The following is a 27,089-nucleotide window of genomic DNA, read 5'->3' as shown; positions in this document are numbered from 1 at the left end:
CCTGACTGCAGGTCCTCGTTTGTACAACCTTGAATCTTTTTATTTAGCGCCTGACTTCAGGTCCTCGTTTGTACAACTTGAATCTTTTTATTTAGCGCCTGACTTCAGGTCCTCGTCTGTACAACCTTGAATCTTTTTATTTAGCGCCTGACTTCAGGTCCTCGTTTGTACAACCTTGAATTTTTTTATTTAGTGCCTGACTTCAGGTCCTCATTGGTACAACCTTGAATCCTTTTAGCGCCTGACTTCAGGTCCTCATTTGTACAATCTTGAATCCTTTTAGCGCCTGGCTTCAGGTCCTCATTTGTACAACCTTGAATCATTTTATTTAGCACCTGACTTCAGGTCCTCATTTGCAATTGGGGGTGGCGGTGGAAGTGGGGGAGGTTGCACTTAGATTGTATAAGTTTATGGTTTTAGAAGCTGTAGTAATACAGGCCTATTTTACGCATTATTTTAGAGGCAAGGAATGATGACTCCACATTTCAGTTCGAAATGACAGTGAAAGCTGGATGCATTTTGAAATGGCACAGAAGTGGAGTTCTCTTATAAACTGCCAAGGAGACAAACTCAGGTCTGAATATCTATCTCCTAAAAAGCCACTAGGGTTTAGTGCTAAAAATGTAGGCTCGGTATCCCACTGCATCCAGGTCCAAACCTGAATCCAGGGTTATCACTTAACTAGCTACATACAATATAGCTATAGGAGCTGGGGAAATTTATGTACCCTCCCATATGTCAGTTTACTGCTAGACCTGAATTCCCCTGCAGGGCAGCCCCAGTTGGAGGAGTCAACATTATCCCCTTGATCTATCTTGCATGTTAAACCTTTGTCTAAAGTTTCAGTTGAACAAGGCGTTCTGTGACAAAAGAGAAAAAAAGAAAGAAAGAAAGAAAAAACCCAAATAAGTGCCTTGAAAGCATAGATCAACTATGTCTTGTTTATCTTATTAGCCACCACCTCCTAGTACAATAGTACTTTTATTGAATGAATGAACAAATGAGTGAATCACAAATAAATCCTCAATAGTTTCACGATGCAGCATTTTCCCAGGGAATTTTACTATGCTTTAGAGATTTTGGAAACTTCTGACAAATGTGAATTTTCTGACTATTCTAATTACGTAATAACATTTATTATGCTATTGATTCTCTTATACATAAATAGTAAATTAAGCTTAATTGATGGCAGTCCAGAAAAATGCCCTAATGTTTTGAGTTGTCTTATTCTCTGAACAAAATGACTAAGTGAGTTTTTATTGATTTGCTGCAACGTGTGGATATCAAAACAATAATTCAGTTATTAGTAATCATATATATATCATATACATCACACATATACAGACAGGTATAATCACATATTTGTATATATACCTATATAATCAAAATCAGTTAGTTTTGTGTCAGATTTTCAGTCAGTTAGAAATGATATGCATCCAACTAAATTAAACTTTGTCATCCTAATAGTTATAATATAATTAATCAAGAGATACAAGTGAGCAGTTGAGATTTGGAGTGTAGTAGCATAAAGGTCTAAACAGGTAAATATGAGTCCTGTGTTAAATACTAAGGGGCAGAATTTGAAACCATAGCATTTTTAATCAATAAAACAATTTTCATATTATTCTTCTCCTCCCAAATTATCAACTTTTACATATGTACACATAATTTCATAATATGGGTTTCTTATTTTTCTATTCTCCTCATGGGAGGATTTGTCTGTATATTATCTCTCTGTCCTCTTATCCCTTAAAAATGGCATGTTCAGTTCTTCAAATCAGAAACCTGGGGTATCACTGTTGACATCTTTCTCTCTTTCAGCTTCAACCCCTCAAGAAGTTGTTTAGATTTTTACCCCCAGTGTATAGCTCTCCTTTCCCTTTTGTACCAAATCCAGTGTCATTATAATAGTATAAAAATAATCATCATTCTTCCCCTTAATTACTACAATAGCCTTCTAATTGGTCTCTCCACTTCAGTCCTTATTTCCCTCTTCGTTTCATTCACAAAGCCACTAAAATGAATATTTAAATAGGATAATTCCAGCTCTGCTTAAAAACCACAGAAGTGGCTTCTCATGGGAATTAAAATAAAAGCTGACCCTTTATCATGACCGCTGTGCACAGCAGATCTGGCCTCTCCTTCCCCTGACAATCTCATGGTGCACCAGTGTCAACCTGTCCCACTAACCAGAGTCTGAGTCTCTTAAAGTTTTTTTCTTCAACCTGGATTATTTCCTATGCGTGCAATACACTTCCATAGGATAAGTTCTATTCATTTTTCAGGATTTAGTTGAACTGTTATTTAAATTATGTCCTTCATTAGTTTCTCACACAGCAATCCTATCCTTTCCTTCATGTCATGTATCACGATCGTAGCTGTGTATCTATGCATGTGTCTATTTGACTATTATCTGGTCCTCCCCATACCTTGCACACCATGAACGTAGGACTTGAGCTGATGTTAGCACTATTTCAGATATAATACCCAGCATTCAGAAGGTGTATTGTAAATATTTATGTTCTGAATGCCTACTGTGTCTTGGGCATTATTCTAGGCACTGGATACATAGTGACAAAAACAAACTTCTCGTTCTCATGGAGCTGACATTTGAATACAAAAAGCCAGACAACAAATAGATAAGTATATTCCTTTGATCAAGGAATATATATATATATATATATATATATACACACACACACATATATATATATATATTTCTATTTAGCAGGGCGCTAAATAGAAAGTTGGATTTTACAAAAGAAAGAACATGTCTCTCTTGCCCTAATCAGGGTCCCATACCTCAGATAGTCTCATTCTATCTGTGTTTTTTTAACCCTGCCAGGCTACTCCTGAATATGACTTTTGCTCTGGCACTTAGAAACCCTCATCAATGGCATTCTTTGTCCTCCTTTCCATTTGTACTGGCAGCTGAGAAATTTGGCAATTCCTCACATAGTGACTAATAGTAATACTTCTTTGCAGATGTAATGCACATATAAATGGCAAGTCCTGTACAAATACTAAATAATTAGTCTTCGTAATAACCCTAGCAAGATGGAGTGTAAAATTTTCTGTTCTGTATGGAAATAACTGAGTCATTGTGAATATACCTATTAAAATCATAGCATAGTGGTGGGATACATGGGGTGATTCTAAAACCCCTGACTTCTGTTTTTTGACTCCTAAATAAACTTTATCTACAAATAATACTTTATCAAATGGTGTTTTACAAAAGCTGCATTCTTCATTAATAAATCCACTTAATTTATAGTTGAAAGTGTATACAAATCAAACATCTAGTAAGCTACTGACATCTTTAAGTGAAAACATATGATTTTAGCAACCTGACTAACTTTGGGAGTTCATTTTTTATGATCTACCAGATTGCAAGTCTGCTGAATATTAACTATTTAAATGTTGATCCTTATTGAGGTACGCCTTTCTCTGGAATGCGTCATAGGTTTTAACATAAATCTAGCATGCCAAACTTCACCCCTTTGTCTTGATGACTTGGTGCCAGTGTAATACACTCTAGGGTACATCTTGTAGCACACATGATTCCTGAAGTGAAATAATGAAACCAGGAAACATTGACAGCAGAGAGCTGTGAGGGCTTTTCCTAGGAAGTGTCATTATGCTGTCCATGTTTCTGCAAAATGGGAATGTGGTTTAAGCTTGGACCCAACCTGGAGGTAATTCTAATCACTAAAAGAGCAAGGATGGCTTTCCCTCATTGCTGCCGCCCAGCAGAACACAGAGGCATGCAACTGTGTTTAAGCCTGTTCCTCCATCATATGTTGTTTAAAACAAAACCCAATAAATAGCTATTAATTACTTTCATTTTGGTAATAACTTATCTTTCTATTTGCAAGGCTTTGTATTCAGTGCTAGTTAAGATTGAGTGATGTTTGACATCCATCCATACTATATCACTTTTTCAGAATGTATAATTTTTTTTAAAAAAAGTACTGCTTTCCTAGGGTAGAGCATAGGAGGTTTGTGAATCTTGAAAAGCTGCAGTAGTTGAGAAAATAAGTGCTTTTACTAGCATACTTTCTTCCAGGATCTTAACCAAAGTATAATTTAAGGTTTCAAAATAAAGTTGCATGCTACAAAAAACACAAGTGGAAGATGACATAATTATTGAAGAGCATTCATAGATCTTTTCAGTGTCAAATTTTAAAAAGTAAATATGTACGCTTTAGGAAATGATCATGACTAAATCATAACTTTATACAGAATTGATGTGTGCATGCATCACTTTAAATATCAAATACCTTAAGAATATGATGCTATAAAATAGATAATACTTCATGAAAGATTATTTTATACATTATCATTTTAGTTTTTTTTTTTAATGGGTTAAAATATCTTTCTGGACATTCATCCCCTTGGTTGGAATGCTTTTAAACATTTGGAATTATGATTTTATTTTAAGAAATGTTAAGGAGTTTTGAAAAACATTTTACGCCAGATAACACTTTGCTCTTCTGGGTAACGCTGTGAGCTTAAAAAGTAAGAATGAAAATAGTTACGCCTTTATGATATGCTTCCTTGGCTGGCTCCTAAAGCATATATCTTAATACAAAATAACCTGCAATAAACCCTATTGTATTACCATTTCCTGACAAGGTGAAGATTAATGTTGTTTCTTGACCTACCTCTCCACTGATGTAAACTGTGCTGCAAGGGAAATACAAATGTTATAGCACGGGTGCCAAGCACCCAAGTATGTGCTCAGTACAGATGTGTTAAATGAAAGAATAATAGTTATTTTAAAACGAAATACAGCTTACTTATGTTAAGTAGACATTTAGATAACGAACTAAAAGTATCAAAGAAGTGAGTAATACAATCTCTGCTAGTTAAAGACAATAGAAGTGATTAGTGATTTTGAAAGCAGTTGAAGTGGTACATTGTAACCGAGGCAGGCTGTCTCTGAGCATCCTTAAAGCTGTTGCCTTTGGGAATACACTTCCACATTTATTTTCTCCTCAAATATGTCCCATTTTTAAGGGTTTCATTCATTTTTTTCCCTTCCCCTGTCAACTGCTTACTACTATTTGCTGCGAGGTTTCATTGATAAAAGTTATCTTTTCAAGTAGAAAAATAAATTCCCAGGACTGCATATTCTCTTCCTCTGTTTTTCCCAAGATACCCATTAAAATTCAAATTTAAATGCCCATATTTAATTAAGATGCTTTTTATTGTGCAGCTTTTTCAGTCATTTTGTTGTTGAAATAGAAGAATCATCATAAAAGCACGACATAGGTAATCTGAATGATGATTTCTAATTCTCAGTATGCCACTGAAAATCTTCAGTGGCCTCTTCCAAACGTGGAAAAATCTGAGAAGATACAAGAATACACAATATATTCAAAGGTAGCCATTTGAGTGTCAAGAGGGAGATTTCTCACTCAACTTCGGTTCTACTGGAAAAAGGCTGAAGTATTAATTATATCATAATAGCCATACATTTAGAATTGTGCATACGATGTTAAGATCAGATGGGTGGGCAAGTTGATGGAAAAGTGTCCTTGGTGGACTCTACGCCTGTCTTTACAAATTCCACATTCGTAAAATGAAACTAATAAAGTCACTTTTGCATAGCCTTGTTTTGAGGATTAAATGAGTGGATCCTTGGCATGGTTCCTTACATAGCAAATGTTCAATAATCGTCAGCCATTGCTAACATTATTATTATATTGCTAACAATATCATTATTCTTATTTATGTGATGAGCTCCTCTCCTCCTGAGGAGCCTTAGGTTATTAATTTCTAAAAGAAGAAGTTTGGGTCCCACACCTCCTAGGCCCCTGACTACACCAAGATTCTGTGATTCATGAAGCCAGAGTATTATAGTTCACATATGTTCACCACATGATTAGGGAACAAAATTAATTTTGGGAGCATTTGAGCCTCACCAAAATGGGGCAGTCCTGAGACTGCAGTGCGTTGATGTACAATCACTGGTGAGTCAAACCTTCTGCAGTAAGGGAGTGGATTTGTTGGAAATACAAAAGATTAGGAAAATTGCATTTTACGGTAAAATGGTGACATGGTAAAAAAATTTTAAAAAGAGCATTGCCTTGGAAATCAGGATACTGATGTTTTCTTCTGGTCTGTTCCTGACAAATAACACAGGCTAGTGACAAAGCTGGGACTCAGTTGCCTCTATTTGTGGGATGGATTAGATGTTGTCAAAGACTCCTGCCCTTTCTATAATTTTATGTTTCATTCAGTTCTAAAATTTCCCACAATGCTTTTAAAGAGTGTGTTACAAATATTAAAATCTCCATAATATTTGAAAGTTTCCATTTAACGTATTTTTTCACTTTGTCCCTTGTCTTTTCAATGTTACCCAAATAGGTTGCAAAGTCAGCACTGAATTTTAGAATCCTTTTCTGAAAGCAAATTTACTTATTCTGAGAACTGTATTAAAATTGATGTATGGTTTTTCAGAAAGACAAATGATTATATGTTTTGTTTTAAAGGATAAACTTTAGTTGGCCATTTTTTTTAGACCAAAAACTTCCAGGAGATTCAGATTCAATGAAGCTTATGGTTTTTTTCTAATTGAACAGAATGAAAAAAAGTGAAAAGCAGTTGAGCCAGATTACATGCACCAACCTGTAAACATAAAACAATTACATAAATATGGAAGAAATATGATATTAGGATGAACTGTGGTTTAACAACCTTTTTAGGTGGTGTCTACTTGGATACATTATATATGTTATCAAATTAATATCAAATCTTTTCAAAAGTTAGTTCCATATTTTAAAATTTCATACTATTCAAATCAAGAAACATTTGCGAATATACACTTTGATTAGTAGACATGTTACAGAAGAAAAGGAGAGATTTTCTTTTAAAGGATCTGTGTTTCAGATTATTTATGGATACCATTGTTTTTTTCTGCAAGATGCTGCCAGTCATTTGAATTCAATTTTTATTTTAATTTCTTAAATATACATGTGAATTTAAAAAATTGGATAGTTTAACCAGAAGTTCATATCATTTTATAATGTGACACATACTATTTTTTCCCCAAAAGAAAATGTTCAAGGCAAGTAAGAAAAAAAGTTGCTTTTATAGAAGAGAGAAAAAAATCTTAAATTCATAACTTTATGCAAGGTTGCCTGTCACCATAAGCAATGCTAGAGTTCTGTGTTTCACAGCTGCAAAAATAATTACATGAGCATTATCTAAGCAGCAATCTTTAATGGATTACATTTTGTTAGCTTTTCATTATATACTGTAAAAACCCAAATAACATAGTAAATGGAAAAGAAAAAAAAAACCTTGATTTATCTGACTTAGACCTTTGATATTTTTGAAAGACATTTTATTCTTCATTGGTTTATTTGAGATATCTCAATTTGTAAATAAGATATAGTGTTACCAAGTTGGTTTTAAGCTCACCAAACAGAACAGTGGTGCAAATTATTTATTTTAATTTGAAAAGTATTTCACTTCTGCATGTTTCGAGGGTGTTAAAAATTTTCAGAGGTGTTATCTTAGATTAATAATGTGATCTAGCAAAAGCACATACTGTTTGTTAAGGTCAGTTCATTTGCTTTTTCTATAAACCTTACATTTTATTTGTGGTGTATTCTTAATACCTAATAGTAGTGTAAATTCATAAATAGTGGAAGTCTTCGTACTCTGTTCTTTTATAATGTGCTAACAGTAGCTGCAGTTTTCAGTTCAGCAAGGCTTATCTTTGTGTCTGTGTATTTTATTAGTAAATAGTGTGTCTATGGAGTTAGACTTACAACAGTGTGGTGTGATCATATCTCCTTTGCTTTTTCCTTTTACTGTTCTTTCCAAAAATGAGGACAGACATCTCCTGTTTGAAGCGGTATTTTCCAAGTGTTAATACTGTCATATTGTGCCCAAGTTGTTGTAATATGTAGATTAAAAAGCGGTTTTGTTGAGTGGATATTAAGGCTTACTCAGATGTATGCACACACTTAGCTGGCATAGAGGAAGGAAAAGTAGAGAATTGTAAGAGAAAAGTATAGTATTTTGTAAGTCTCTAAGCTTATTTGGGGTTTTGAAACCAAAATTTAAGGGTGACTTTTGAAATCGTAAGTTTTTTTTTCATTGTAGTACTTCATCCATGACATATTTTTAAATGCCATTGAAATGGAAACACATTCATTCCAGTACAAAATTGTAGTATCAAATATTTAATTCAATAGATTTTTAAAGATAAATATTTATCACTTCAAATCTGTGCACTTAACATACCAATGAGCATATTAAGTATCAAATTAGATTACTAAAATTGTTCACCTTTTATTACACACTGGGGGAAAATGGGGTGGGAGAAAGGTAACTAACATTTTTAGATTTTGTATTGAAGTGTGTATTTCCATTCCTGCTTTGTAAATATGGAAACAGAGGTATTAAGTAATGTGTTCGAGATTACCTACCTCGTAAACAACAGAGCTGTGATTTAAGGCTAATTGATGCCAAATAATTCATGATTTCTTGGTGTTAACAAAATACTGAAGACAATTATACTGTATTAACTATTTTCGAAATACATGTTTGATTTATTTTCTACATTTTATTCCAATAATCGCAAAGTGAATAATACTGGTTCACAGTATGTTAGTATTATATTAGTATCCAGTTAGGATTATAGTAATGAATTGTTTCCTCCTCTAAAAAATTATGTTTAATAATATAAATGGGGTTAATAATATCTCTTATTCTGAGCAGGTTTGAAATTTAAATGAAGTAATGTGTACTCCTCACCAAATCCACAAAAACTAAAAAGTACAGAACATACAAAGTGACATGGTTGGTAGCAATGCTGTCATCATCACTGGTGCCTTTTAACACTGTCCCTCACTCAGTGATAATGGAAAAACAGACAGTGTTTTGAATTTAGTCACTTTGCAAATATGTCTAAAGTTTTTGTAATGGACATATTTAAATTATAGTGACTATATACTGTTATACACTAGTTTGAAATATCTTTAAAATATCTCAGTCAAATGCATGCTTGGAAGTATATATATATATTTTTTTTTAATTTTTTAATTTTTAAATTTTTTTTTGTGGTACGCGGGCCTCTCACTGTTGTGGCCTCTCCCGTTGCGGAGTACAGGCTCCAGACGCGCAGGCCCAGCGGCTATGGCTTACGGGCCCAGCCGCTCCGCGGCATGTGGGATCTTTCTGGACCAGGGCACGAACCCGCGTCCCCTGCATCGGCAGGCGGACTCTCAACCACTGAGCCACCAGGGAAGCCCTATTTTTACTTTTAATATTTTTGCTTGTATGCATGTGTAATCCATTTAATAACAGAAAGCATCATCCCAACGTGTCATGTAAGTAAAAGGAGGGTTTGGTTATATTCATTAGCACATGGATGAGAAACTGTAGGCAGTAGACAGAGAAGTGCAAGTTAGAGATAAGCCAAATGCTAACTGTGAGGGCACTAGGCAGCAAAAAACACTTGCCCACTGGCCTGTGAAGAATATCAAATTATCCCTGTCGTGTGCTTAAGGCCAGATATCATTATTAAATTGCATATGTCTGTAAGTAGATATAGATTTTCCAAGATGTACTGAGATAGCTGTTAGTAGTCGTTTACTATAATAAATGTCTCCTTCACTGAAGTTCAGAGATAAGGACTGTATATTTCACCGTTGAGTGTAATGATTTAATCTTGTGCCTGCAGTACTACGGGATGACTTCAGACAAAACCCTTCCGATGTCATGGTGGCTGTGGGAGAGCCTGCAGTGATGGAATGCCAGCCTCCACGAGGCCATCCGGAGCCCACCATTTCGTGGAGGAAAGATGGCTCTCCGCTGGATGATAAAGATGAAAGAATAACTGTGAGTATTTAAGCCAGCGGTGGGGGACATTTAGAAATCCAACTGTGTATATCTTCACGAAAGAAAAAGAGAAAAAAGTAGGTGCTTTCAAATACAGGATTGCGTTAACTCCCATTTTCAATTCTTCTTTTAAAATAAATATATTTCAGTTCTCCTTGTGTTGACGTAAAAATAAGTGAGGAAAATGCATGTTGTTTAGTTTGCTATTCAGTAAAAGAAGACTTTAATTTCTATGTCAATGTCTTAGAGTTAACACTTTTGTGTATGACATAATTATTTGCATCACTCAGGGCATATCACATTTCTAGATGGTATAGTAAAAAATTATAAATAGAATTCAGAAATATAGTATATTTCCAGAAGACTTCTTAAATCCCTTCAGAATTTTTATCTCTTTCTCCTTTTTAAATTGATTTTCTGTTCTGTAGAGTTTGATATCGTTTCTGAAAAATCAAATCTCATTCTGAATGATGGTTAATGATGGATTGATCTCATTCCAGAATAGAATAGTGTGACTAGATTACTGGATTTCAGATTTCTGCTGTGATGTGAGTAGAGAAGTATGCTGTCTGTAGTAAGTAATGATGCGTTTTCTTCTGACAGCAGCGATTCTATGAGGCTTCTTTGCTTTTTCTGTCTTGTAAGGCATTAACTAAAGTACCTAAGTAAACCAACTCTCATTGATTCTATGATTGTACAACATTCCCCTTTTCTGTTTTCTTTGTTCTGCACATACTGTCTATCTATTGTGAATTTATGAGCCAAGATTTAATGTTTCCCAGGAGAATGTGTGTGTAAGGCTAAGGTCACTGCTAAAGTTGTAGAAGAACAAAATTATAACACAGACCACATAATCCTAATAAATGCTTGCACTGTTTCTGAATAACCAGCTAGCAGACTAGCATGAAAATTAAATAGTGAGAAAACAAAAAAAGAGAGAAGGTTGTGGTGGACAGGGATTTAGAGACCTTGAAAGAAAATCAAGCATTTTTCCTGCATTGATCCAAATTAGAATGAGTCTGTCAAATGATTAATTCTAGGAATTGGAGTGAGAAGGACCTAGCTGTACTTTTAGGAGATGCTGACAAGCCACATAGCAAAGTGAACTATATTTGGAAATATTGACTCGGGGATACAGAGTTAAGGGAGCAGAGGAGTAGAGATTCTGGGACCAAATGCTTCTCCTGTTAGTGATAACAGATTCCTTTTAGACTTATGCACAATTAAGATAATATTTTCCCCTTTAAAAACTATTTTAAGTCGTTTGATGACCATTATCTGTAATTTACATTTTCCTACCCTAATAATTCAAACTCATTGAAACCATTATTATCCATCTCCTCCCTCATGTCTTTCCCGATTACCTATTTGTGTTTAATACAAATTAATGATAAAATTCTCAGCATTGGAGATGCAGCATTAAACAAAAATCAGTGAATGCCCTTCTGGAGTTTATATTCTGTGGTTAATTATACAGATAAAACCAAAATAGATAGTATAACATATAGTATATTAGACTATAATAAGTCCTATAAAAAGTAATGAAGTGATAGACAGATTAATTAAGATTGGGGTAGAATTCCAATTTTAAATAGAAATGACCAGAAATGCTCCCCATAAAGATGTGAAAAAATTAAGGGAAGGAACTAGGTAGGTATCTGGATAAAGAGTGTTCAAACAAAATAGTAAGTTCAAAGACCCTAAGGCATGGTGTACCTCTACCATTCAAAAAAAAAACAGGCAGAATGGTCAGTGTGGATGGAGCAGAGTAGCGAGCTAGGGGAGATTTGTCGGAGATAGCATCGGGGGTGACAGCTAGCCAGACTGCATTCAGCCACAAGAAAGAACCAAATAAAGCCATCTGGAGCAACGTGGATGGACCTAGAGACTGTCATACTGAGTGAAGTGAGTCAGACAGAGAAGGACAAATATCGTATGATACCGCTTACATGTGGAATCTAAAAGAATGGTACAAGTGAACTTATTTACAAAACAGAAATAGAGTCACAGATGTAGAAAACAATCTTATGGTTACCGGGGGGGAAAGGTGGGGAGGGAGAAATTGGGAGATTGGGATTGACATATGCACACTACTATATATGAAATAGATAACTTATAAGGACCTACTGTATAGCACAGGGAACACTACTCAATACTCTGTAATGACTTATATGGGAAAAGAGTCTAAAAAAGAGTGGATATGTGTAAATGTATAACTGATTCACTGTGCTGTACAGAAGAAACTAACACAACATTGTAAATCAACTGTACTCCAATAAAATTTTTTTTAAAAAACCCAAAACTAGCCAGACTGTCTAGGACCTAGTAGACATTGTAAATAGTTTGGCTTTTCCTCGAAGCAAGGTGTAAAGCATCAGAGTTTTCTCAGCAGAATCCTCCATGCTCTGCAGTACACAGTGAAGGGCGATAATAGCTGACGTGGAGAGCACAGTGGGAGTTTTTACAGTAATCCAGGCAAAGGGGAAACGGTGGTTTGGACCACTCTCTTAGGAGGTAGTTTGAAGAGGAGAGGTTATATTCTGGATCTGCTGTGAAGCAATTGCCGACAGAATTTGCTAAGAGATTGGATGTGGCTTGTGAGAAAAAGAGAAGGATTACCTTAATCCATTGGTCTGAGCAACTGAAAAGGTCGAGATGCCATTAATTGTAAAAGGGGAAGATTTGGGATGGGAAGTATCAGGAACTCAGTTTTAGACACTGTAATTTTGAAATTCTTATTAGATATCCAAGTATAAGTGTCAAATAGGCAGTTGGAAACATGAGTCAGAAATTCAGAGTTGAGGTTGAGGCTGGAGAAAAATTTGAGTTGTGGTAGACATAACAAGTACTCATTACCATACAGTCCTCCCTTCCTTCTGGGCAGATGAAACACTTCCCAGCTTCCTTGCCACGGGGCAATTTCGCTGGTTCAGCTTCATGAGCTATGAGTGAAAATTAAAGACGTTAAATACTAGTGGGTGAGCTTCCAGCGCTCTCTCTCTTTATCAGGTGGCAACCAAGGAGGACACATGTTCCAGGACACCCAAAGAGCCTGGGTCCCTGAGTTAGGTGTAGTAGAACTTTCCACCCCATACCTCTGTCTTCCCATGGTGGACATGTAGAATGAATGAGAAATTTTTGTTGTATTAAACCATAGAGAATTTCCTAACACAGACTAATGTAGCCTATCTTAATGAATATGGGAGTCATCAGCATGTACATATTATTTAAAAATAGGAGGCTGAAATCACCAAGGGAGTGATTATACATAGAAAGGAAGAGAGATCCAGTCTTTAGCTCTCGTGGGAAAAGAGGCGAAAGAGCAGTGGAGACTGAAAGGGAGCAGTCAGAAAGAAAGGAGGAAAACTAGAAGGGCAGCCAACTGAAGATGGTGCTTTAAGGACGTGGCAATGACTGAATCAGTTGCAGCCAGTAGATCAAGTAATGTAAGGATTGAGAATTGACCATTGGAATTGACAACTTGGTCAGTCATTAATGACCTTGACAAGAGCAGTTTCAGGGAGTGGGGTTAAAACTCACTGAACTGGTACAAGAGAAATTGGAAAGATTGAAATCAGACACGTTAGAATTGTATAGACAATTCTTTCTATATTTTATCTAACACAACAGTTAAAAGATAAAGGTGTTGTGGTCTCACATTTTGAAAAGTCTTAGTTAATCTTAAAGGTTTTGTCTTGTGTGTATGCACATGCGTGTGTGCATTTTTTGTGATATTAATAGTTTGAAACTGCTGTGGTAAATTTGATTTTTTTTAAATTCTTGGAACTTCCTGTTATATCATATACTGAATTAGAAGAAATGTTGTGGTTTATGCCAAAGTGCTTAACTTATTATAGGATTTTCATTTACATTTTGCTGTCTAGAAGATGTTACGCTGTAAATAAAGGGCACCAATGCCCCCCCCCATTAGTAGCTTATAGTCAATATAAGAACCAACTGCTCTCAGGAATCAAACAATTTAAAGTTACAATAACCTATGACTATGAAACGATGCCAAGATGTTAATGTATAAATAATTTTAAAATCATTTAAATGCTGTCAAAATGATGATCCATGATAGTGTTCCGTATGCCAGGAAGTTGTAACGTCTGAAACTTTTACTGTTTCTAAGACCATCTGTGTGTTTTGTATAAATTATGACTGTTAAACTAATAAAACACTGGAGGTAAAACACATCTATACATGCAGGGAAATGAATAGATTAAAAATCAGCAGTTTGGATGCAAAATTACTGCTCTTATTTAAATCATAATTGTTTTTGTTGGATTTCTTCCTTTAGGCAAAACTAAAATTGAGTAATTAAAACAAAAACTTAAAACAGAAACAGAATGCCTGATGTTATTTCTAATTTTTTTTCAAAAATTCAAAGTAAATTCTTAAGAGAAGTTGGTTATTAGATATTTTATGTGATTCTTCTTTCCTGAACTTTGTTTTTGAATGACTGTTTTCATTTCTATTGTTACTTTGCCAAATGTGTTGAGTACAGACAAACAAGAGATTAAAGCACATAATATCTTTATGAAAGACAAGTGAAGATTGCATGGTTATTGCTACAGTTTTGGTTATAGGAATTTCTAGAGTTCTTTGATGTGGTGGCTTTCTTTGTTGAAAATGTAAAGTACAACTCTCCCAGCTGTGAGAACAAAGCCACACCCTACAAAAAAGGAAAATATGTAATTGAATTGTAGCTGCACCTGTATTTTTTTGATGTTCTTAAGTCACTTCTTTTTACACTGACCTGTATTCTAAGCCAAATTTTAGATCTATGATGATTATAATGCAGGAAAATATAAAAAGCATTTTCTTATTTTCCTGCCTGAGAGGAGAATCTTTTAGAACTTTTTTGGCGTGTATTTCTTAGAATAATTTGAAGGCGGCCTTAGATGATGTTTGTCTCTAGTGTTCGTTCTTTTTTTTCTAAACCTTAGTGTATTTAGCATGAGAATATAAGTAGTTTAACTGGCAGGCTGGATTAAGTAGGTTTACTTCATATGTCTGAGACATAGTCATAACCATTATTATTAATAAATGAATTTTTCTCATAGAGATGAATCAGAGGACCAAAGACTTCTTTTTGATGTAGAATAACATTTCGATGTACTTTATAAAAAATGATATATAGAGTTTATTTCATTACATTTTGGAAATATTGTACTTAAAGTCAAGATTATTTTGTATGAGTGAAAAACTGAGAATGTTAAGGTTGGAGAAAACAACTAATACCAAATACCGAGAAAAAAATTTGTGTTCAGTTAAAAAACTAAAATTGCCCTTGAATTAAAGAAAAAGATAAATACAGTTGAAAGTACATATCGCAAATAATTTCCTAGATTACAGAAGATCTGAAGTATGTATAAAGATTGTCAATTACAGAATTATGTTGAATAAAAGCTGACAACTAGACCCAAAAATGCCCAAGAAAAATTTTAGCATGATTTTGGGTTTTTGGATGGAGTCAATCATCATTGATAAAGAGAGAAGAGAAATTTACTAATGTCAAAACATTGTGAAATGGTATTAAGCTTATTAAAAAATTTGCCATCTATTTTATATTTGTAGACCTGGGTAGTTTTAATATTGTTACCTTGGCGAAAAGTTAAGTGTGTTAAAAATCAGGCTAGTTTTGGGGGGTCACACAACTGCAGAATGTCTGAGGCATCAGTTTCCCATATCTTTTTTTTTTTTTTTTTTTGCGGTACGCGGGCCTCTCACTGCCGCGGCCCCTCCCGCTGCGGAGCACAGGCTCCGGATGCGCAGGCCCAGTGGCCATGGCTCACGGGCCCAGCCGCTTCGCGGCACGCGGGATCCTCCCGGACCGGGGCACAAACCCACGTCCCCTGCATCGGCAGGTGGACTCTCAACCACCGCACCACCAGGGAAGCCCCCCCCCCCACGCCATATCTTTTGTATTGGCTCTCTACAAAAAGAAAATGCTCCTGGTGGTAGCTACAGGAATTGCAGGCATAAAGACAGAAGGAAATAGCCCATCTCTCACGGAAGATTTAAATAACACTTACTTAATTTATTTATAAGCATAAAAACAAATGTATTCATAAGTTAAATGTATTAGGGTATCCAATAGTACCTAGGTGATACTGATGAGACAAGATCAACTATATGGTTTACTTCAACATATGATAAATTTGTATAGCAAATTGATACCATTATTTTAACAAAACAAAACGATAGTTATATGTATTTGTATATGAGATCTGATGATTTATGACTGGGAATTAAATCTTTGGACTTGGATTGATAAATTAATATTTATAGGAATAATAGTAAACCCTCAGTACATGGAACATAGTAAATATGCAATAAATATTTATGTTACAGCTCTTCCGGAATGTTACAGCTCTTGTGCTTAAGTCTATCATGAAAACAAACTGAAAAAACACCACTCTATTTTTTTCAATCTGAAGTTTTTCAAACAAATGTGTTGAGTTTTAGAATTGGTTATTGTAGGGACACCAACAATTTACTACTCTACCATAGTAATAACAATAGCTATTGTGTATTGAGCACCTGTCATGTACCAGAAACTTAATATTATCTCATTTAATCCCCTTTAAAACTCAATGAATAAGCTATTTTCTTTCCATTATGGCACACTTATACCTGTCAATTCAGTCTTATGGATAAGAGGAGGAGGAGAAGGATATTGATATTAAACCCGTAATGTAGCACTTACTATGTGCCAGGTCCTATTCTAAGCACTTTATATATATTGACCCATTTTATCCTGACCCTGTCACACAGATACTAAAATTTCACTAGTGCAGTGGTTAACTCCAGTTGACTGCGGGGACACCTGCCTTTTGTTTTACTGACAACATTTTCTATAGGTCCTATAGATTTTGCTACATATATTAAAGACTCTGATTTGCTGTCAATGCAAATTTCAACTCAGAATGGCCGTAACTCTTAGTTTCCGTTGTGAAATATTGCCTTTGAGTTTGTAAGGGTCTGGAGAGATTAGTTCACACAGTGGAGGTTATAGTGGTTTTGAAACTAAGCTTGGTACATTTGAGAATTAGTCCATATTATGTCCAGTAGTAAAAACTGTAACATAACAAAGATCTATAAAATTTGAAGTTTGGTAGTTTCACAAACTATGGCACAGAAATGGTCAAGTTCGACCAAAGGTTATAGCTCAGATAAACTAAAATTATTTATTCTGGACACTAGAGGTCTTACCTCAAAAGATTTTAGGAGATTATCTAAAGAGGATGATAAATGACTGTTTGCCATTTGGCATTTAGGGAAAGAAGGACTTATATTAAAAGGGAATGAGTCAGAGAATGATTTAACTGACTGTACTTTATAGTTAATTGTCCAAATTGTGGATTAGCTAGGTTCTAATACCATCAGCTGTACACACGTCAAAAGTTATTGCTGAAAAATTAAGCAATTATGAGACATTACATAAATAAATGGATAATTAAGTCAAAGAAAATATTGATGTAGTAGCTTCACAATTTCATATAAATACAATAAAATATTGTAGAAACTAATATAGTAACAGTACAATGTAAATGGTAAGATCTGCCTGGACTCAATTCTGAAATTCCAGCGTAAGTTTCTTCAAAATAACCTTTCACCGTCATTTATCCTGAATTATTTCATTTTAGTATTTAAAAGAAGAGCTTAAAAGACATTCTTTTCATGTTCGAAACTCAGCTTTTAAAAAAATTTTTATTTATTTTTATTTTTGGCTGTGTTGGGTCTTCGTTGCTGCGTACGGGCTTTCTCTAGTTGCGTTGAGCGGGGGCTACTCTTCGTTGCGGTGCGTGGGCTTCTCATTGCGGTGGCTTCTCTTGTTGTGGAGCACGGGCTCTAGGTGCACGGGCTTCAGTTGTTGTGGCGTGCGGGCTCTAGAGCGTAGGCTCAGTAGTTGTGGCGCACGGGCTTAGTTGCTCCACGGTATGTGGGATTTTCCTGGACCAGGGCTTGAACCCGTGTCCCCTGCATTGGCAGGTGGATCCTTAACCACTGTGCCACAGGGAAGCCCTAAATTCTTAGCTTCTAAGCTAAAATTTAGAGATGAACAATGCATGCTTTTCCCATCTTTTTTGTATGTGGCTTTGTGACATAAACATTTTTGAATGACTTGTATTATTCTTTGAGATAAGCTGTGTCTTGAATTTTTAATTTTTTTCCTACCTGTCTTCAAAGCAGCATGCTACAAAACGTTTTATATGTCTCATAGATTTTCTTGTTACTTAATAGAAAAAATAATTTAGATTATAAAGAAATACTTTCATTATAAGTTATTTATTTCTATCAAATCCATAGTCCAGAAACCATTTTATTGTCAATTTCATCTACTTATCAAATAACCATATTGAGACTTTATTCATTCTTCTTTGAAAATGTGGAAAAAATTTCACAGCATCTATGTGTTTTAACATGATGAGCAAAGGTTAATTTAGTAGCCTTTTCTTAAGGTTTTTACTTAGATGGGATGACCAACCATCCTGGTTTGCAGGGAACTGTCCTGGTGTTAGCACTGAAAATCCCTAGTCCCAGAAGAATAACCCTCGGTTCTGGGAAAACTGAGACAGTTGGTCACCCTAAGCCTAGATGGTTTAAATGAATTGATTTATATATGAATGAGAAATCTCATTCATACAAGGTAAATAAAATGTAGTTTAAATAGAAGAGTTGTATCTATGTCATTTCTTTCATAAGCAAGTTAAAGACTTGAAAATCATTAGTGAAGTTAGGAGAAAAATTCAGTTATACATAAAAAATGATTTAACACCTCCCATTCCTCATGCTAAGGGGTACAACTGTTAGAATGCAATATGTCATCAGTTCTTTTTCAAGTCCTTTTCTGCTTCCTGTGTGTCTTTGTAGGCTTCTTTGATTTCCCTTGTTGGTGTGATATTTTGGTAAAAAGCAGCTGACTCACATCCCATCCAAATCCCCAGTGTCCTCCAGATCCTTCATAAATTTGGCATTCAGCCCTCTCCTTGCCAATTACTTCCTTTCCCCCCAATTCCCACATGTCTCCTTCCTAAGCCATCTGCTTCTCCTCCCTTCCTTCGATTAGTGCTTTCCTCTGGTCTTCCAACTTCTTTCATTGTTCAATGTCCGTTGCTTCCTTTTCCCCTCTGCTCCCCTACAGGAAATCAACATGTTTAATGCAGCTGATGTCATAGAGCCCCTTTTCCCTGAGAAGTTAAATTTGTGTTCCTGAAAAATAAATCTGTAGTTCTGTTGTGTGAAGGTCAAAGGAAACTGGTGTATTGAACCAGAATTTTTTTCTGCCCGTCTTACATAAAGAGTCATGCACATTATATATCATCTTTTTTAAAGAATAAAAATTTTATTCATGATGTTTTAAAGAATAAAAACTCTTTTTAAAGAATAAAAATTTTATTCATGATTTAAATATAAGTTAATATGAATCTATAATATGAATCATGAGACTGAAGAAATGAGTTAAAAAGTAAATTTATATCCTATCATACTTAATTTTCAAATGTAGTCATTGAAATACAGTATTAGTAAAATTAAACAGTTTCATATATTATAAGACAATGTTTTAAAACCTATATGCATGATTTTATGGACATTTGATCTCTATAATATTTCATCATATCCATCTGTGAAATTAATTGTCTAATAATACCTATATTGGTTTACAGTGTCCTTGTGGGAATCCAGTGAGGAAATACATGTTACATGTCGTTTTAAATGGTGACACACTCTGTACGTATTAGTAATCAGTATTCTGGTGATTATTGTTGTACCTGCCTGAACTCTGGATAAATTTAGCAATCAATAACTTGATGGAAAAGGAAAATCAGGAACTGTTTATGCCACAGCAATTTCAACTTTTCTGAATTAACAAGAAGACCATATATGTGTATGAAAACAGACCCAGCATTTGTCTCACCTAAATTTCTATTTATACTGATTTACAACTGTGAGAAAATCAATTTCTACAGAATCACCATGAGTATTTAGTGCAGGTGAATATTATGAGTAAGTAAAGTTTTCAGACTAATATTGATATTAAGAAACTAATTTAAAATCCTATATTCACCCCTACTGTGAAACGCAATAATCAACTGGGGGTTCCACAAGAGAATTAAACCCTAATGCCCTAAGGCATCCACTCTGTGTAATAAATTGACTTTTCTCCCGTGCATCTAGAACAGTCCTAGTTATGTACAATTCTCGGGGGAATTGAGAAATGCTGTGATTCAGATGAGGTTCACTGGTTGAGAAAGGCTGGTTTATCTTCCTAAGGAACATCCTGAACCTTTTCAGAAACTTGTAATTCTATTTAAATAATTAAACATACACTCATCCTGTTTGGACGCTGAAACTAGAAAAGAGAAAGCCAAGCATCTCAGGCCTACCTGTGAAGCCCAAGCACTCTTTTGAAAGGATTTTAATAAACTAAGGCCTTCTCAGTTCTAGCACACAAATTAGTTTAGATGACAATATAGTTATAAATATAATTCCAGTGAGTATTTATTTGATTATTGCTCTCTAGATTTTCATTATTTGTGTGTTAGACGTGCATTTAAAAGCTTGGATACTAAGAGTTTGCAGTACCGAATTATGAAAGTCTTTGCGTATCCAATTCCCTCTGCCTGGAATGTTTTGACACCTACACCGTCTTTGTCTAGCTCACTCATTTTCAAGTTCCAACTTAAAGGCAAGTTCTTCAGAGGAGGCTTCTGCAAAACCCTACTCTGCACTTCCACACTAGATTTGACTTCCTATTATCTGTTCCTTTTCCTTTTGCTAAATATTTCTCTTTTAATCTATTGCAAATTATTACTTATATATTACTCATTGAATATACATGACACATAAAGGCCAGCCGTATTCCCTCTGTCTTGTGGTTGGAGCTCAATACATATTTCTTGAGCAAATATTAAATGAATGAAATATAAATCATAATAATATCTTCTAGTATACTCAGAACTGAAAAGTTGCTAATATGAACATACTTGATTCTATTTCCATATGCACTTATATATTTACTTTCTTATTCCCTTATAAATTGGAAAGGAGGTATCATCCATACCATTTAGGTTTTTCTAAAGCACGTTTTTTGCACTGCCTTATCAGCAAGAGAAGGAAGAGATATTATACAGGTTAATTATGTGAGTAAATATATTTCTGTAAGTGTGACTTACAGATACTTACAGAATCTTAGAGATGGAGCTGAGGAGAGATGGTAAATAGGCAAGTCCCTTCATTTTTAAGAAAGAAAGGGAAGCCAGGGGAGTAGATTTGCCCTGAGTCACTTAATGGATCTGTATCGTGAGTCAGGAATAAGAGCCAGACCTCTCAATGCCTGTTCTGATTTTCCCGTGACGAACTAGACCTGATCACCCCTTCTCAAACAACACTTAAATTTAAGATATTTCCTAACAAAAAATCCACAGGTAAAGTGTTTTACTGGACTCATTTCATACAATTTTGCTACTTGTTTTGGTCCTAAATTCAGTATTTCTTATCTTAGTACTAGTTATAGAAAGTATTATTTTGGGCTTCCCTGGTGGCACAGTGGTTAAGAATCCTTCTGCCAGTGCAGGGGACATGGGTTTGAGCCCTGGTCCGGGAAGATCCCACATGCCACGGAGCAACTAATCCTGTGCTCCACAACTACTGAGCCTGCACTCCAGAGCCCGCGTGCTGCAACTACTGAGCGCACGTGCCTAGAGCCCGTGCTCTGCAGTAAGAGAAGCCACTGCAATGAGAAGCCCAGGCACCGCAATGAAGAGTAGCCCCTGCTTGCCACAAGTAGAGAAAAGCCTGCACTCAGCAACGAAGACCCAATGCAGCCAAGAATAAATAAATGAATAAATAAAGAAAAATAAAGAAAAAAAGAAAGTATTATTTTCTATATTTTCCCTTATTATTTTCAATTATTTATCCACTGGGTACAAACATGGCCTTGTGTCATGTTGATTAATAATTCTGTATGCATTTTTGCTTTATCAATTATGTTTTTAAGAACATATCTAAATTCATCTTAAGTGACTGATTATCTGAGATTGCCTCAGGATTTCATCCAATAAATAAAAATAAATTACAGCAATTTAAATACTAAGTTAAGGTTAACTTATGGCCATCTTGGGAAAGTCTGAAGCTCCTTTTTTGAAACTGCATTAATAACTAGACCTTGGTCACATCCTTTAATTGTTGAAAATACTAAGCTAATAATACCTTCCCTATTTATTAGGCTCATAATGAGAATCAAACCAGAGCAGTGAGAGTGTTTTGAAGACTCACGATAACTGCCTTATTGTAAGGTGTTATTTTAAGTAGTGCTGTCATGATTTTCAGTTAATGTTCATTCTGCATTGATATTAATAACTTGGAGAGGTAAGAGACCAGAGATTTTTAAGTTCAGAATGAAAAAGAACCCTTTTGTATTATTTAGTGGACAAAACAAAGCAAACAAACAAAAAATGCTGATAAAAATGGTATATCCTGTTCAATCAGTTTTTTTTAAGTGTACAAATATATGAGTCTCCTTCTGGATGCCATATACTTTTAGGGGCCTCTGTAATTTATAGTCTGCGTGCCCATTTTTGTCTGGGTCCCTTGAGACACCTAGTTGTAATTCCTAATAAAATCCTTGTAAGTCCATGTAAAATGACTCAAGTACCGCAGAGAGGGTGCAAGTACGGTTGGATGCAGAGATAAAGTAGCAGAGGCTAAAGAGTGCCAGATAAAATATTGTCTAGTTTAACAAATAATCTTTCGTGACTTCAGGAAACAATATACTATAATTCAACTTTGAATTTTCCTCTAAGAAGTGTAATGAACTTCCATATGAGTAAAAGTCCTAACATATGTGAAAAATCAGAATACTCTTGAACAGTTTGGTATTGTACAATGTAGATTTTTTTATCCAGCTTTATGTTAATGTTGACTGTCAGTACTCTTTTAAATCTCTCAAGATGATTCTGGCCTTCTGAATTTTTTTTCCAAATATGTTTCCTCCAAAACAGTTTTGAATATTCTCCCAAAATCTAGTCCCACCCAAATGTTAGTTTCAGGAGTGCCTGGCAGATCTGCCTAAGCCACCTTCGGTATGGAATTCTGCCAACTCCTGAATTTCACTGGGCCAAAACCTGCTGTGTATGTATACTGCTGTTCAGCATCCATGATCCTTCAGTCAGAGGAGATCTTCCAGAAAGCAGAAAGTGTCTCAGAAATTAGAGTAAACAGCTAAGAAAGAGTTATAGCTCATAATTCAAGGTAATTATCAATACAGTATACTACCAGAAGTATTATAACTCTACAGAATGAACACACATGGTCAGAGACAGAGCTCATAATAGGAATTGCTGATTAACTTAGATAGCTGACTTACAAATGTTGTTGTCCCGTTTGTTTTTTCCTTATAATGCAGGCTCACTCAAGCAGCTGGGTTTCTTCACTTTCCAAGCACTTTGATATATTTGATCAGGCCATTACATTTTTCCAAATAGCCAAGGACTAGTGGAATTTTACTACTGTCTGGGAGCACTTTGTTTAATTATAGGTTAAAGTAGTTTGCCAAATTAAAGGTACAATCTTCTGTGGTTTCAAGGATGGTGTTCCAACCAGTTTATTTTATTTTCAATGTTCTATTAATCACGGGTGAAATGTTTCTCTAAAGATACAGTTTTAAAATTTATTTAAAACCTTGCTTATAAATCTTGCCTATAATTTGGAAAATATTTATATCATATCAGAGTACTTTTTCATAAATTCTGTTTTTAAAAAGTTGACTTTTCTAAATGCTTGTGATTTTGGTGTTTGCTCATGATGGCCCAGACATAATTTTATTTTTCTGTTTACCACAGGAAGAATGAATTGTAATCTTTAAAAGCAAAGTAGTAGATTCAAAAGTGCATTTGATTGTACAGCATTCTTTCCTTAAAACATAGTTCAAAATGCAGAAATCAAAGAAATTATTTTAAGCCTTTAAACTTAAAATTATTTTTAATCTGAGCAAAGGGGTTGGGCTTTCCTTTTCATAGTTTACAATTGGCTAAAATTGGTTTTATCTATTTCTCCATCTTGTTCATATTGTCACTTTTAAAGAAGCTCTCTCCAAAAATAATTCCAAATCTTATGCTGGGGCTGATGTCTTCTCTAATCTAATGCTGATTCTGCATTTCTTTTGTCTAAAGGTGAGTTGTTTTAAAAGTACTAATACTCTCTTGGTAATATCTGACCACTTCAATTTTTATCTCCTTAAGCCCAAAGAATTTGATAATATGATAAATCATACACTTGTAAAATAATCCGGTGTGCATTAACAAAATTACTAACAGATGGCACAGGTTTTCTCTCCTTAAATCTTACAAATCTAGGTGATCACGAAGCTTTAAAGGCTGATCACACTAGGAGAAGGCTCATGTCTAAGTCACCTTTAAGAGCGTCATCTTGTATGGGAAAATTTCAAAAGCAGGTGAACTCAATCTGTATAATACTGGTTGAAAATAATGGAACTCTGTCTCCTTGAGTGGATAAAGTGTAATTTACTAAGGAATCCATTATTTCTTTGCCTTTTAACATTCATGGTGTCACTCTTCTCTCTCCTAGATACATCACATCACCATATTGCTACATACATCATGCTTATAAAAGATCATGTCAGATTTTCTCATCTTTATTAGGAAACCTTACAAATATTCTGTTCAAATTTTAAATATACCATAGTAATAAGTACATATTTATATGGGGAAAGAAGAGCTATTCCTCTGTATAGGAACTAACGTTAAGATATTTACCTAACTAGATTTCGCCTGCAAAGAGCACATGCATATGTGAAAGGTAAACATGCACATCTTTTCCACTGGCAGCTAGATGGATTAATGGCAATTAGATTGGCTATCCCAATCACTCAGGTTTAAACATGGAGTGTAATAGATGGAAGGCCATCAATCTAATGGACTCAGGGAGGTCCACCAATAGCACCTATTTCTTCGCCAAGCTGTTGGTTCTCGCAATCTATACAAGACATTGCCAATTTGCAGTTTGTGGCATGAGAAGCACAGAAAACATGAGCTATTGTTTTCTGTCCAAAAGAAAGTGCACTATGTAAACTTTACTTTGGATTTATGCAGAATGAACTCCAATCACTTACTAAATGATCTGGAGCAAGTTTCTGATATTCTCTGAGCATTAGTTTTCTCATCCCCAAATAGAAAAATATACCTCACCTGTGAGACTGTTGTAAAAATGAAAGATGATGCATGCAGCAATGTCATATACACAGCACATGTTGCCGCGTCATGGTTCTCATTAATCACAAAAGTAATGGTATTCCAGATTGTTGTTTAAATACAGTAGTACATTTACGAAATTTACCACAGGTTCACTGATGTATTTTTCATGCGTTTGTGGAAAAAACTGCCAAAAGCATTTTACACTTAGGACATAATTTTTTTCAGGTTTTTCCAGTTGTTAAGTCATTTAAAACTCCTACTGAAACATTAGAAAATTTAAATGTATTTATTACTTTTGTATGAAGTCATCAGAATTTGAATTTGTCTTCCACAAGACAGTAGAAAAGAGTGTACTTCTAACATAAATTCTAAAATATCAAGCCTTTTTATGAAGAGATGATGACTGAAATCAAAGAATTCCATGTATCCTACATCTCAGATCTTGAAAAATCTGATAGTGTACTTTCTATGTGGGTATTGAGCAAGATTCTAGAGATACAACAAACTCCTTGCCATTGCAGAACTTATATTTTATATAGAAGAGAAGCAAGAAGCATAAGATCAAGTTTTTTATTTGTTTGTTTTTGTTTCGTATTGACTTTATCTTGCGCCTTCATTTTCCCACTGACTGATATCACTAACACCAAAACCTTTCCCTCTACTCAATCCTGAAACCTCCTATTTAGGTTTGTATGGAAGCAACCTAGGACTCACAAAATTCTGAATTTCAAATCAAAGTTCAAATATTACAACTCATAGCCTTAGGGTTAGGAGCAATCCAAAACACTGAGATCCTTAACAGCATTAATACTTTTTGCACTACATTTTCTGTTCAGTATGTTTTTGTCTTGACTGAGGAACCAAACCATTTATGGCTGAGAAGCATTGTCACAAACAAGTATCATTCCAAATGGTGTCTGAAATACTCTTCAGATAGACATTTTCTCTTTTGTTTTCACAGATAACTATAGAACTATAAGGGGCAGGATGCATTTATTTTGATTTATTTGTCCACAAGTTAACCATTAGTTCTCAGGAAATAGAAGTACATGTGGATAATTCTGAAGGTTAATGTAACCCACCAAAAAGAGTTCATTTAAGTCCTAGCTCAAACCTTTCTTCCCAAGATTTTATTCTCTTCCTTACATGTGTAAATTAGTCTACTTGTTTTCTCTTAGGTAGTTTGTAGATATATATTCATTTGTTTTACCATGTGCAGTGGTGGAGGAGAGGGGGTTATCGTCTTTTATCTTATCATCTGTCCCTTATGAAATTAGGCACACATTTGCCAAGTAAGAGAGCTAGGTTCCAGCAGAGTCTTGTGATCAATAAAAGAGAGTGAAGCAACTGGCCATATGGATATTGAATCTCTGACCGACCCTGTCTGATGAGCCTTGACTCTGATTAATCAATTAAGCCTGTCACTTGCAAGTCTCTTCTTGTTCTCCTTTGACTCTTTTAGATTAAAATACCACAGAATGGGAATGAGTGTTTATTTCAATTTGTAGCTACTTTAGGGATCTTCATACTTGTATAGAATCTTAATAAACAGTATTAAATGCTTTTATTGCTTTTTCATTTTTGCAAGTTACAAATATGTTTCCATAAAGCAATTCTCCTTAGTTAATTTCTGTACTTCATTTCCATAAAGTCATCCTGCATTTCTAAATCCAAGAATCCCTTATATACTCAACCTTGGTTTGACTTTGTCTGCCATGGTTATATGTCTTCTTCATAATATAAGTGAATTTAAATTTCAAGAGTAACAAAATAGTGTCTCTGGAAAAGGCATTATCTGAGCAATGCGTTTGGTGGTGAGGGAAATTCTCACACTGGACCAAAATTGGAGAAAAGAACTGAGCATAAGAACCCATGGTGAAGAAAAAAGATTTACTACTTGAAAAGTATTTTCAGCTGGTCCGCTTGTAACTCAAAAGAGCCAAGTGTTTGAAAATGAGCTTTTCTCCCCTCAAATATGATGAGCATTTGTCAACTTTATTTCTAGAGTAT

The 27,089-nt window shown here is 34.9% G+C and overlaps 1 protein-coding gene across 1 annotated transcript in view; it reads left to right on the top strand.

Moving 5' to 3' along the window:
- The window catches only part of ROBO1 (roundabout guidance receptor 1), a 392,430-nt gene that overhangs the window by 244,216 nt on the left and 121,125 nt on the right, over positions 1–27,089 (top strand). Inside the window, exon 3 of the mRNA XM_029214218.1 lies at positions 9,701–9,858. Within this exon, the coding sequence (XP_029070051.1) occupies positions 9,701–9,858 (158 nt within the window). The remainder of the gene's footprint in view (positions 1–9,700; positions 9,859–27,089) is intronic.

Source organism: Monodon monoceros, unplaced genomic scaffold (genome assembly GCF_005190385.1).
Source record: "Monodon monoceros isolate NGI ecotype Baffin Bay Population unplaced genomic scaffold, NGI_Narwhal_1 Super_Scaffold_11, whole genome shotgun sequence".
NCBI lineage: Eukaryota > Metazoa > Chordata > Mammalia > Artiodactyla > Monodontidae > Monodon > Monodon monoceros.
This window is presented reverse-complemented; position numbering and strand designations above follow the sequence as displayed.